Here is a 13787-nt window from a genome sequence, read left to right as displayed (position 1 = left end):
TAGCAGGATACTAGGACTCACCTCTGCCATCTCGATTTTCCCATCTGCGTTCTTGTCATACTTCTGCATGAATTCCTTCATCTTCTCCCCAAGGTTGTCACTCTTCGACATCTGCAGAAAGACAAAGGGCGCCGATTTTGCTGCTGGGTCCCCTGCGAACCGTGGATCTCTCACCCTCTTGGTGCAGCAATGGTGGGGAATCATTCTGCACCCCAAATATGCAGGCATGGAACCAGGTTGAACCAATGCTCTGAGTAATCAGGGCCGCCCCCTTTCCCTTTTTAGGGTTCCTCCAAATCTAAGTGTTCTCTCTCTTTTTAAAAATATATTATTTATTTATTAATGTCTGCGTTGGGTCTTCGTTGCTGTGTGCGAGCCCTCTCCAGTTGCAGCGAGCGGGGGGCCGCTCTTTGCCACGGTGCATGGGCCTCCCATTGCAGTGGCCTCTCCTGCTGTGGAGCACAGGCCCCAGGAGCACGGGCTTCAGTAGTTGTGGCACGTGGGCTCAGTAGTTGTGGCTTGCGGGCTCTAGAGCGCAGGCTCAGTACCTGTGGCGCACGGGCTTAGTTGCTCCACAGCACGTGGGATCCTCCTGGACCAGGGCTCAGACCCATGTCTCCTGCATTGGCAGGCGACTCTTAACCACTGCGCCACCAGGGAAGCCCTAAGTGTTCTCTTCTTTGAGGCTCAATCACATTATTTTCAAAGGGAAACAGAACATATGGATGTGCTCTGTGCCACATAAGTAAACATGCCCGTCTGCCTTTGAGATGGATTAAACCATAAGTCTACCAGAAGGGTGAGGACTTATTTGCATCACTCAGATGTGAGAACTCAGGCCCCAACATTTCATTGAGGCAGCTTCTAATAAGCCCAACCTATTGCAGGGGCCCCCAATAAGTTCTAGACATTCCACCAGAGCAAAGGTGATCGCTCATTTTCTTCTTTAAAGACTAACTGGAAATTCTACAGTGCTTTTCACTCTGATTTTAGGCTAGGAAGAATGTGACCAGAAAGTCTGTATAGTTGAGGGGTCATTTAAATAGTCCACTAGATGAATGTGACTACTAAAAAGGCAAAGAGCTTCAAAAGTTCTATTGCACCATCACAGCCTAAGTTAAGTCTAAGGTCCTCTTGAAGTTCTCAGAGCTTCTCTTCGCTTGGGGTGCTGCTTGTTAAGTGTTTGCATTCGTGAGCTCTTCTTTATCCCTAATCAGTGATGAATCATCTTGGCATCTGAAGCCTCTTCGCTTCTCCAATGGCTTTCTGCTGGGTTGTGTATTTCCTAGGATTGGGCCAAGGAAAATTCTACCAATTCTTAGAGTCTTTTGTTTTTTACCTTTTGGACTGGTCTCAATTTGCCCATATGTATTTTTTTTATCAATATTTATTGCGTTACATCTACAAATGTGCCTGGAATGAGCCTAGGCCCTTATCAGAAATGTGGCCATCCTGTTTGCTTTCCACAACAGTCCCCATGATGTTAGTAGCCTGTCCATTTTACACGCAAACGGAGGCTGAGATGACGTGACTTCTCCTGAGGTCACCAGCTAGTATCGTCAGAATTTGAACTCATGACTCTTGTTTCCAAGGCCAATGTTTTTTCTACCACAGAACAGCTGCTCTGAGATCCAGTCCGGGGTGATGTTAGTTGAGAATGTTGTTGACAGACTTGAAAATCACCCCTGATGCCATCTGAGGAAGGGAATGACTAAGAGAAGGATTTCAGGTTTGAAGCACTTTGTAAAAGCACATTCCTCCATCTACCCCACGATCCCAGAACCAGTTGTGAAGCCTGTGTTTTCTGTGATCCGGGCTTCATTATCCTAGTAATGAGGGGTGACGGGGGACTGTTGATAAACAAACCCATGAATCACCTCCATCACTTAAGCCCATCGCCTGGACATCTTCCTCACCAGGGCGCGCTGACAAGCTCTGAATCAGGTGTTCACCAGTGGATTTGTGACTCATCTCCCAAAGCGCTCCATGAAGACTTGCTAATAAGCAGTGGATTGGCCAACGGACACGCAGCAGGGGAGAGTAGAGAGACCACCCCCCCCCCCCCCACGACCAAAGGACCCGCAGGAGCTGGCGGGGACGGAGTTGGTCTGACTCCATATATTCGAGAACCAGACGTGGGAATCACAACAGACTAGCTCCAATCACCTTACCTTTTCAATATTTCAGACGGTCCCCCAAAAGGCTTTAGTGAAGTCAGTCATGCCAGGTTGGCACGTGGGGAAACAATGTGCCTGCCGTTAAGGGCATGGGACATGATTTGCAGTCACTTCAGGCCATGAAGGGCAGTCTGACACCTACACCCATGAGCCAGTCCGATCTGGCTCAGATGCTGGTTTGGAGCAATCCTCCACTTTCCTCTAGGTCCTTGCCGAGGTTCCAACCTTGGCTGGTCTGGAACAGTGGTTCTCTAGTGGGGACGATTCTGCATCCCTTGCAGGGGACACTTAGCAATGTCCAGAGACATTTTTGATTGTCACAATTTGGAGGGGTGCTACTAGCATCTCATGGGTAGAGGCCAGGGACGCTGCTAATCATCGTACAATGCCAGGGACAGCCCCCCATGACAAAGAGTCGCTACCCCAAATGTCATTAGTGCCGAGGCTGAGAAACTCCAGTCTTGAACAAAGGCACTTGAAAGCCCCTAGGCCTCCAATCCTGAGTCATGACCCCTCTGAGCATATTAGGTAGGCTATGGACTCTTCCCTAGGAAAAAATACTTCTTACACACACAGACGCAGACACAAACGTTTGCAGTTTTGGGCAGTTTATCAACCCCCGGTACCCATGAACACCCCTCAATCCCAGACACCCAGAGATAGTGAGGTAAGGTACTCTTTTAAGGGAGTATTTCAATTTTTAAAATCCTTCCAGATAAAAGAAAAACTCTAAGGGTCAAAACCAGAGATGTCAGGCTGCTGATGGAATGTATGACCTAGGACAGACAATGCTCAAAGCCATGGTCAGGATGACAGAAAATTCCAAACAATGGGAGAGGGGTCTGGGCTTACCATGCCAGAGCCTTTTCTTGCCTTCTCCAGTTCTTGGAAAAAGTTTTCTAGCTCTTTACCTTCAATATACCCATTTCCTGCAAAGATAGCAAAGAAAAAAAGCAATGAACCTCAGAGTTAAGTAGTAAAACTTATGGTGGATGGGTGGGGTGGGGAAATGGGGGGCTTCATTGAGAACTTGTTCTCCTCAGTGGTCAAGCAGGTGTCTGGGCCAGCCCTGGACTGTTAGGGATGTGGGTCCTGCCCTCTGGCCATTTGCAACCATAGAGATCCAAGATTAATAACGGTGTTGCCTTTGTGATATACATTCAGTAGTCAGAGACTGGGAGGGACCAGCGTGTGGGCCATGCTGGCAGAGGGAGCTGGGAGCTGTCTGTCCATAGTCAGCTGGGCAGGCAGCAGGAGCTGCAGATCTGACAGGGGACAACAGGTCATCAGCCTCGAGATTTGTCAGCAGGTGGCAAGCCCTGGTCAGTAGGGCGAATGAGGTCAGAGGCAGAACTTGGGTCTTTGGGGTAGGAGGGTGTACTGAGTTGAAGAGTGTCCCCCAGGGACTTCCCTTGTGGTCCAGCAGTTCGGACTCCATACTTCCACTGCAGGGGACACGGGTTCAATCACTGGTTGGGGAACCAAGATCCCGCGAGCCGCTCAGTGCAGCCAAAAATAAATAAATAAATAAAGTAGACTTTCTAATAAAAAAAAAAAGAGTGTCCCCCCAGAATCCATGTCCACCCGGAACTCAGGATGTGACCTTATTTGGAAATAGGGTCTTTGCATATGTAATTAGTTAAGATGAGGTCATACTAGATTAGGGTGGGCCCTAAATCCAATGACTGGTGTCCTTATAAGAAGGCCAAGTGGAGACACAAAGGCACACCGGGAAGAAGGCCACATGAAGACAGGGGCAGAGATTGGAGTGATGCATCTCCAAGCTAAGGAGCTCTGTGAATTGCTCGCAACTACCAGAGGCCAGGAGAGGGACATGGAACACATTACCCCTCAGAACCTGGAACCAACCCTGCCAACACCTGGATTTTGGACTCTAGCCTCCAGAACTGTGAGAGATCAATTGCTTTTGTTTTAAGCCACCCAGTTTGTCGTACTTTGTCACGGCAGCTCCAGGAAACTAATGCATAAGGGAAGAGTGGCAAGAGAAAAGCAGGGATGGGGGCACCTGAGAGGTGGTCACAGGGATCAGGCATATGGGAGGCAACCTACTCCACAGTAATGAAGAGAGGGGGCGCTGAGGTCTGTGGAGGTAGATTCAGATCCTGGTTCTGCTGTACTTATGAGCTGTATGGCTTTGGGAAAGATATTTAACCCATGTCATCTGCAAAATGGGTAATTAAATGGGATTTTTGCATGTAAAGTCCATTACGGGTGCAGTGTAAATGTTACTATTGTTTGAGTTCAATTACCAGAACTTGTATAAAAAACGGGAATGAATTTGGGTGAAAAGTGCTGTTATCGGGACCGGGTCCCAAGGTCAAGGCCTGACTTGCAAGATCACGTACGTAGTAAGAAGTCCTTTAGGTTCTTCACCACTGAACCCAAAAGACCTAGAGACCAGGGCGAGCTGAGTCCATGGTCAAGCTCCCTGGTCTGTCTGTGACCGGGAGGAATCATTTGTGGGTGGGAAATCACAGGTCTAAGGCAGTGCTCCCCAGACTGCTGTGAATGGGAATCTCCTAGAATCTTAAAAAAAAATATGGATGTCTGGCTCCCATCCCCAGACATTCTGATGTAATTGGTTTGGGGTATGAACTAAGCATCGTGATTTTTAAAAAAGCTCCCCAGGTAATTTCCATGTATATAGCAAGGTTTGGAAACCACTGACCAAAAGTCAAGTTCCAAATCTGATCTAAAGCAGTGAGCAAGGTTCCCACAGAGACTTGAACAGGAAAGGGAGATGGTAGCTTGCTTCAGGGGCAAATGGAGTTACAAACTAAAAAAAGAGAATAAAAATAAGTATTTAGCCTGGCCTTGGTGGGGGCTTTGGGAGGCTGGAGGGCGATGTGGGAGTCGGGGTGTGTGTTCTTCCTAGCCTCCCCCACTAGTGTCCCCTGAGAATTTAGATTTGGAATGAGTAATCCTAGTGGCGCCCTCTAGTGGAGAAGGTGCCACAATACATAGTGTATGGAGGAATCATGTGAGATAAATTAAGGGTTTTTTTTTTTGGTTTTTTTTTTTGCGGTACGCGGGTCTCTCACTGTTGTGGCCGGCCTCTCCCGTTGCGGAGCACAGGCTCCAGACGCGCAGGCTCAGCGGCCATGGCTCACGGGCCTAGCCGCTCCGCGGTATGTGGGATCTTCCTGGACCGGGGCACGAACCCGCATCCCCTGCATCGGCAGGCGGACCCCCAACCACTGCGCCACCAGGGAAGCCCCTAAATTAAGTATCTTTATCTGCAGGGAAAAGATATGATTGTAATTGCACGCCGGGGGTGGGCATGGTGGGGAGAGATGAGACTTGAGTTCCCTTTTTTCCCCTAGGCTAGAGTGGTCATCTTTCTTCTAGGATGTTCTGAAAGCTTCTTGGGAGAGCTGGACAGCTGCAGCAGGGGGAGTGAGGAGGGAGGAAGGGCTTTCTAGACAAAAAGGCAGTGGTCCAGTTGACAGTGCCACTGAGTTGGAGGAACGAATACTCTTTCTCTCGCTGGTCGCTCCCTGCCGTGATCTGTCTATTCTTCCATTTCTCAGGCAGGAAGCTGAGCTCAGCTCTGGGTCCAGGAGCAGGGGCTGGGGTTGGAGGGGCCGGGGGGCGGGGGCAGGGGTGGAGCTCACATTGTGAGCATGCGCTGGGGTTCGAAGTACCAGAGGCCTCAGAGCTGGGCCCGGGCCAGGGCTGGGTGGACACCTGAGTCAGTGAGTATGAGTCTGTTTCGTGAGTGTATTAGGAGGTGGCTGAAGTATCTATGAGGGCTGCTTGGACAGGGTGGGCAGGGAAGGCCTCGCTGAGAAGCCCCAGCTACTAGCAAAGGCAGGGAGTGGGGCCCAGTGCCCCTGTGGAAAGAAACCCCTCTTGCCATGCTGGGAATTACAGTACCACCTCGCTCTGTGCAAAGGGACAGAAATGTTGTTCAATTCCACAAGCCTTTATTTATTTATTTATTTATTTCTGTACGTGGGCCTCTCACTGTTGTGGCCTCTCCCATCGCGGAGTACAGGCTCCGGACGCGCAGGCTCAGCGGCCATGGCTCACGGGCCCAGCCGCTCCGCGGCATGTGGGATCTTCCCGGACCGGGGCACGAACCTGTGTCCCCTGCATCGGCAGGCGGACTCTCAACCACTGCGCCACCAGGAAGCCCGTCTTTATTTTTTTGAACTGAACAACAGTTCAACGTTGTGGGAACTATAGCCAAGTTTAGATATGGGCCTGTTCCCCAAGAGCATTTAATGGTCTACGGGGGTGAGGCAGCCAGACAAGAATAGCAGGAATCTACCAGTTGAAGGGAGAGGGTGAGCAGAGATTAGATAGGCAGGCAGGGGCTGCAGGGCCCAGATGGGGCATCCTCCAGCACTGGGGGAAAAGGTCTTCGCTACTTTGGCTTCCCTCAGAGCAACTCCCTAACCATCACGCGGGAGGCACCTATTATAGGAGGTGGGAGTAGAGGACAGGTTGGCCTACCTCCTTGCAGGGAGGACTTCAGCACTGGGCAAGTGGTTTGCTTTTTCTATGACCGTATATAGGGGGGTGGGGTGACTGGCCACCACGCAAATCTCATGTGGATGGGCATGGATAAGGATGTGGTTACCATAGCAACCATCATTCCTAACTTCCCCATATCAAACTGCAATCTGTGAATATTAGGGAGGGGGATGGGAGGAGCCGGGGACCCTGCATCCGTCCTTATTCTGGGCTTGCTACCATTCTTCACCACCATGGTGCCTCAGTTTCCCCAAATTTTGAAGTGAGACAACACTTCTTTACAATTAATCTGACCACAGACACTTGGAAAACTTTGACCAAAGAATGCCCTGCCTCACAGTGGAAAGGGCCTTGTTTCTCACTGAGATTTGTGCATACAGATTTTCTGAGAGTTGAACAGGTAAGAGGAGCCCGATTAAGGGTCGTAAGTCTACCACCAGCTCTGTGACTGTCCATGCAATGTCGAGCAAGTCAATCTCTCTAAACCTCAGTTTCTTGATCTCTAAAATGGGTATAACTATGCTTTTTTTTTTTTTTTTTTTTTTTTTTTTTTTTTTACTTTATAGAACCATTGTGACAGCCATACAAGATAAGGCTGTGAAAGCATTCTGGAAAATGTAAACTCTCACATAAATGGAAAGCATCATTTTTATACTCTGTGCTCTTAAGGTCTTCCGAACCAATCCGTGGCTGTAAACCCTTCAGCCCAAAGAGTGCCATCATGACTGCAGCCTCAGAGTCCTGATTCTCAGCCCAGGCTATGTATTAGAATCACCTGGGAAGCTTTTCAAAGTGTACCACTGCCTGGGCCTTACCCCCAGAGCTCCTGATTTAATTGATGGGGTGAGGGTGTCTCGTGGGCATGCTTTCAAAGCTCGTCAGATGATTCTGATGTGCAGTCAAGATTAAGGACTGCTTCAGTGCGACCTGTCTCAAATTTTAAGGTATGCAAGAATTACCTGGGGAGTGTATTAAAATGGAGATTTTAATTTGATGGGTCTGGAGTATGAGGGCTTGTCATTCAAAGTGTGGTCTGTGGAACGGGAACTTTGGAATTACCTGGGAGCTTGTTAGGCAGAATCCCAGGCCCCACCCCAGACCTGCTGACTAGAATCTGCATTTTAACAACATAGGAGCATGAACATCTCAAAGCAGAACCACTGCTTTTGAACGTGAGCATCTTCTCCCTAGAGAGACAGCGCCTTTGGCTTCACATTCAAGGTTGAGGTGGGGGGTTGGTGTGAAGCCCGAGATGGTAGACAGGAGGGGCCTAGACCAGCACTATTCAAAGAGTGGTTGCGGCCTGACGGTGTCAGTATCACCTGGGAGCTTGTTATAGATGCAAATTCTCGGACCAACCCCAGCCCAACTGAATCAGAATTGTTAGGAGTGAGGCCCAGAAATCCGCGCTTGAACCAGTCTCCCGCGCGCTCTCAAGTTCGAGAAGCACGGCCCTAGGGCGTGGTGCTCACCAATCTGTATTATTCTGTGTTGCGGAGTTTAAGGAAATCAAGGAGGGGAGTTATGCAGTTCTAGACTCCTCGTTACCTGCACAAGAAAGGATTCATGAAGCCAGACCTCCTGGCTGTCTGTCCGGAGTTCAAATTTATGGAAGGGCAAATAGCCCTCTACCCTCCAGCCTGAGTTCCTCTGGGACAAACGCCACCCTTTGCGGCAAGAAATTGACCTCCTCAGGCTCTGCTCCAATATAAATATTACTTTGCACGGTGCTCACCATTTACAAAGAGCTCTCCCCTCCCTGCCCCAGCTGGTCTTCAGGACACTACCAGGTAAACAGACGGGTGTTATCGACCTCGTGTTCCAGAGGAGTTTGAGAGGAAAGAAATTGAACCACAGCTAACAGCCTGTTTTCCTTCTGTTCACCCCAGGGACGATCTCTGTCCATATCTTTATCTTGTTTTGATTTCTCTCTTTGTCAGAGAGAGAGAGACACACACACACACACACACACACACACACGTCTCCCAGAGGCTCCTGGGGGGGGGGGAACCCAGTGCAAACAGCTACTGGATGAATGTTTAGACACTTGACTTTTAATCTGTGTTTCTGGGCAGAGCTGCTTCTGGAACAGAGGCTCTGGAGCTGGGCTGGGTCCCCTGCACCTGTGGACATCTGGCAGCCTAATGCTGGGCCAGTTCCTGGTGCGGAGGAGGCCAGAAGGATGGGGCAGATTGGGCTAGAGAGGAGGTGAGGCAGCCGAGAGCCAGAGAGGAGGGGGAGAGGGCCAGAGCCAGAGGCTCCAGCTGGGACCCGCGGGGCAAAGGCGGGATCTGATGCAGTCCTCCAGGACAGCCGCCAGGTCCAGAGCCGGAGAGGCGCAGTTCTTGAAGTGTCTCACGCCTGCTCTGTTAATTCTGGCTCCCTGGGTATCGGGAGGGATTTCCCTGAGGGGTCTCCTTAGCCCCGGAAACCTCCCCCAGGGGCTCAGGTGGTGAAACTACTGAAGTCAAAGGGGAATAAACAAGGAGCGAGGGCAGGGACGCGGGATTGCTGGTGGCCGCCCACGCGAGGCGAGGCGAGGCTGAAGTGTCCTGTTTGTGAAAACGCCCCCGCAGCTGCCTCCCTGGGGAGCCCCAGCTCTCAGACACAGCTGCGTCCCCCATCGGCTGGCTGGGCCACGGGGCATGAGGGCCTCACAGAGGATGTTCGCAGCTGGCATGCCGCGGACATCCACACCAAAGGGCACTGTTGGCAAAACAGGTGGGGAATTTGGGGGTGAAAGTGGAGGTGGGATGGGGTACTTATTCCTAGGGCTTACCCCAGGTGGGGCAGGAGGCTGCTCCCAGAGAACCCCAAATCCTGACATCAGGCCTAAATGGGACACACGGACCCCACAGAGAAATGCCGACAGGGTTAAAAGAAAGCTGCCCTCAGACAACTTTGGCTCCCTCCCAGCACCAGACCCCTTTGCCTTTAATGCTCCAAGAAGCAATCATTTTTATAAATCCTGTAATTATCTTATGAACAGCACAGCTGTATTGCATAGTAACAGCCATAGGATTTGTGTAAATGCTTAATATATACCGGATATTCTCTAACCCTTTTGAGGCAGGTCTTTTATTATTATTAATTTTTATTGTTGTGTTAGTTTCTGCTGTGCAGCAAAGTGAATCAGTTATATGTATACATATATCCGCTCTCTTTTAGATTTCCTTCCCATTTAGGTCACCACAGAGCATTGCGTAGAGTTCCCTGTGCTATACAGTAGGTTCTCATTAGTTATCTATTTTATACATAGAGGTCTTCTCTTCAGTATTCCAGAAGACTTCGTCATTTAGAATTCCAGGGCAAGGTGCCCAGGCCTCTCTCCACCTGCGAGAGGCGCTGTTGTTCAGCTTTCTTCTGTTTCCCCTCCCAGGGACACAAGCTCCTCAGTGCCTGAGAACCTGCCTGAGCACTCTCTGTCTGGCCAGTGTCCCCCATGGGGGATGGGTTTGGAGGGTGCTTCCGTTACTACTACTGGGTGTAGGAGGAGAGAGGAGGGAAGACTGCACAGGGCCTTCCTCAGTTCTTGGTGGTCCTTCCTGTCATTCATTTTCAAAGTCCTCAGGGCCACACCCATATGGAACAAGGGTCAGTCCCTGTGCAAGGCTTTGAGAGCCTCCTGCATCACTAGGGCCATCTGGAGGCAGACAAAGGCCTAGAACACTCTGGGCAGATTCCCACACCTGGAGATATATATGCATTTCTTTTGGGGGGAGGGGGGGTGCCCATAAAATTATTTTCTTCTTGAATATTTATTGTTTTGCTGATTACACAAGAAACACATGCTCTTGTAAAACACTACAGAAATTTACTTATAAAGTTAAAGAAAATACCTTTCAATTTTACGTCATCTACTCTGTAGAGGACCACTGTTATTATTGTCTTTCAGATATTTTCCAGCATACTTGTTTCATTAATAGTAAAAATGGGCTCATACTGTAATAGTGTCCTGCCATAATTAAAAAAAATCTCCGTAATACATCTTGGACACTTTTCCATGTCAGTACAAAAGCCCCATCTCAATCCCATTGGTTGCATAATATTCCGCTGTAGAGATTAGCAGGATTTATTTTTCTGTTCCCTAGGGAAGCACATTCTTAAAATTTCAGTATCCCAAAGAACTTGACACTAGGCCCCCTTGTTCACATAACTTTATGTACATGTACAAGTATATCCATGTAGGTTGATTCTTGGAGTGAGTGGGATTCCCTGCGTTGTCCTGTGAATGTCTGCTGGCCTCTGGGAGAGGAAATATCCCTACACTTGCAGTTGCTCCCAAAGGGTAGCAAAGGCCAAGGGCAGAACTTGGCTCCCCACGGACCTCGTACTGATCGTCAGCAGAATAGGAGCCTGGTGGCCGTGTGGTCAGAACCACAAAGAGAGGCCAGCGTGAGCTCTGAGCTGGGCATCCCTCTGAAGCCTGGATCTTGCAGAGTGAGAACGTTTCTGACCAAGAAGTGACCAGGAAACAACAGAACGGGGGACTCAGTCATGTAGGGCATGTAAGGGTCACTCAGAGCATGGGGATGTTATGTGGAAGAGCTCCAGCCCCAACCTGGCTCATAGGGTGCACTCGGCTGCCGTCTTCCCTTCCTCTGCTTTTGAGAGATGACACCTGAACGCTTCCAAGGGCATGACCTTGGCTGACCACTGAGGAGGAGTGGGGGGGGCTAGGAGAGGATTCCTGGGTCCCCCTACCCTCTCACTTTGCTGTGTGATCTTGTGAAAAGAACGTTGCCTCTTTGAGTCCCAGTTTCCCCCTCTTCAGACACCTGCTCCTTCATTAGAAATGGGCTGAGTTAGGAGGGTCAGATTCCCTGCGTCATCCCCACTGTCCTCGGAATCCAGCTTCTCTGCGGACTCCTAGTCTCTGTTTACTGGAGTCCAGGTGGGGTGGGTCAGTGCTCCCCCTGCTTGGTGGCTGGGACTAACTGGGCTCCAGAGAGCTCACCCCAGGGACCTGGTGAGCCGCGGAGAGTCCTCCCAGAGCTCTTTAACTCTGTGAGCGGCAGGGGGACACTTAGAGTCGGGGGAAAACCCCCAAGATAAAAACAGAAGCCAGAGTTAGTAAGAGGAGGCCCAGCCAGGGCAGGGAGCGCCTTGGGGGGGAGGGAGAAGCTCCCTGGCAGCCATGGGAGTTCGGAAGGGGACAGGTACGGAAGGTCCAGAGCAAGTGACCCACAGCTTAATTCTGGGTCCTTTAGTCGAATTTCAGTTTGGCTCTAGCCTCATTTTCCTAAATCGCCTTCTGCGCCATCTCTGGTATTCTGATCCTTTTTGCTTTCCTTCTCTGTTAGGTCCATGGTCCCTCCTTGGGACTTCCCTGAAGTGGTGACCAGAGAGGGCGATGGGATGCCGAGGGGGACAAGGAGCCAAGAAGCAGTCTAGCTCCCCTTTCACATGGTACCAGAGGTACGATGGTTCTGGGGGTCTTTAAAGACTCTTTGGCTTCATGCTAGCTTAGCTATGCTCCAGCCATAGGACCCCTTTCTAGTATTAAAGGGACTGCCCATCACCTCCGAGGCTGGATCAGGAGGGAAAGTAGGTGTCCAGAAACCAGAGTTGGGGAATTAAGCGCTGGCCAGGAACCAGTGCCGCCATCACCTCGCTACATGACCTCAGAGAAGTCACACTTTGTGTCTGTTCCCTCACCTGCACAAGGAGAATCATGGTCTGCCCACAGCCTCACTGTGCAGGACTCAAGGTGCGACTGTGTTTTGAAAAGTACAAAGTCTCAGAAAAATGTGAGGATTTGCATGGTTATCAAGAGCGCTCGTGGTTGACCCCGTGAGAACTGGGGGAGAACAGAACTGTGGAGTCCTCTGTTTATAGCTGACTCATCTGGCAGGAGGCCTGTGGTATAACCTTGGCCGCTTGATAACTTTCCTTGAATCATGCAAGTCTCTGGTGCAGATAAACTGGCAGGAGAAGCCTTAGGGAGTGCGCGTGTCACCCAGAATACAGAGAGGCTGCAATCTTTTTATAGCCCTTTCCCCCAAGGGAGTTTTATGGTACCAGCCAGGGATTGGAAACACAACCCCTCCTTAGCCCCATTTTACAGATTTAACAATCTACCCACCTCCTTTAGTAATTCATAGGCAGATCACCATCCTAATCCAGGTGTCACATGCCCAGTCCTCTGCACCCCCAGATTCTCAGTTTGCTCCAAGGGAACAAAACTTCATTGGTTATCATACCCATTAACCCCTGCCTCTGCACAGCACTCTGGGCCGAGGGCCTCTGTTTAGTCACCTTTGTGCCCGCCCTGCCGAGGTGAGGAAGGGAAGGGAGAAGCATGGAGGGAGCCTCCACCTGCTCCTCCCTCTGGTTCCCATGCCCCTCGCTCTCAATCCTAGGATGAACACCCTGGGCCACCACCCTTCCAGTGGTCTGAGATGCCAGAACGTTTCGGATGCCCACCCCGGCCAGGACCTCAGAAGGAAATCAGATCACTTAATTTTTTGGAGTGGTGGAGAAAAATTTGTCTCTAGTGATATCAGAAGCCTCTAAAATGAGGTGGGGGGGGGCTCCCTTTATGCCCGAGTCAGGCCATCATAGACCCTTGTAATACCAGTCCTTAGAGCCAACTTCCAAAGGTTGTTCAGTCCAGCCCTCGATTTTTGGGTGAGTAAATGTCAAGACCACACAGAGCAGAGGGTGGGTCACTGAGGCATTTAAGATTGTGCCTCCCCCGACCCAGGGAAGGAAGGAGTCACCCAAAGCACCCAGGATTATCACCATGAGGGAACATGTCAGGCTGGCACCCCAAGCTTGCCTCCCACCACACCCTGTGAGTGGGACCTGAATGCCCGTGAGGGATGGAACGTGGGCAGAGGAAGCCTAGGGGATGCTCACTGCCTGGATGCCCTCTCCACTCCTGCTCCCACCGGACAGGCTGGGGAGGCCAAGAGTGTCCCTTCAGGACCCCCCAGTTTGCCCCAGTCCCCAGGACCCCACGGGGCTAACCTGGTATTCAACAAAAGGGGAACTTGAGGGAAAAAATGAGTGGTGTCTGAGACCTGTGGCTGCCGCAGCTGAAGGCAGGATGTTACCTTGAAGAGAAAGGCGGGGAAGATAAGACGGCAGGGGGAGTCACGGGGAGCC

General features: G+C 50.6%; 1 protein-coding gene and 1 long non-coding RNA gene across 3 annotated transcripts in view; one reads left to right on the top strand and one right to left on the bottom strand.

Annotated features, from left to right (window-relative positions):
* Window positions 1–13787, top strand: part of LOC307178823 — a 96987-nt gene that overhangs the window by 33694 nt on the left and 49506 nt on the right. Inside the window, exon 1 of one of the 2 annotated variants that reach the window (XR_013825285.1) lies at window positions 10474–12095. The exons of the other annotated variant lie outside the window; for it this stretch is intronic. This is a non-coding gene — a long non-coding RNA (uncharacterized lncRNA). Of the gene's footprint in view, window positions 1–10473; window positions 12096–13787 lie in introns of those variants that run through there. 2 annotated transcript variants of the gene reach the window in all.
* The window catches only part of CALB2 (calbindin 2), a 29368-nt gene that overhangs the window by 14904 nt on the left and 677 nt on the right, over window positions 1–13787 (bottom strand). Inside the window, exons 2-3 of the mRNA XM_079907368.1 lie at window positions 3030–3106; window positions 22–111 (exon numbers count right to left, since the gene is read on the bottom strand). Coding sequence (XP_079763494.1) covers window positions 22–111; window positions 3030–3106 — 167 coding nt within the window. The remainder of the gene's footprint in view (window positions 1–21; window positions 112–3029; window positions 3107–13787) is intronic.

The sequence above is a fragment of the Stenella coeruleoalba genome (genome assembly GCF_951394435.1).
Source record: "Stenella coeruleoalba genome assembly, chromosome: 20".
NCBI classification, from domain to species: Eukaryota; Metazoa; Chordata; class Mammalia; order Artiodactyla; family Delphinidae; genus Stenella; species Stenella coeruleoalba.
Note: the sequence above shows the minus strand (reverse complement) of the source record. Positions and strands in the feature narration are given on the sequence as shown.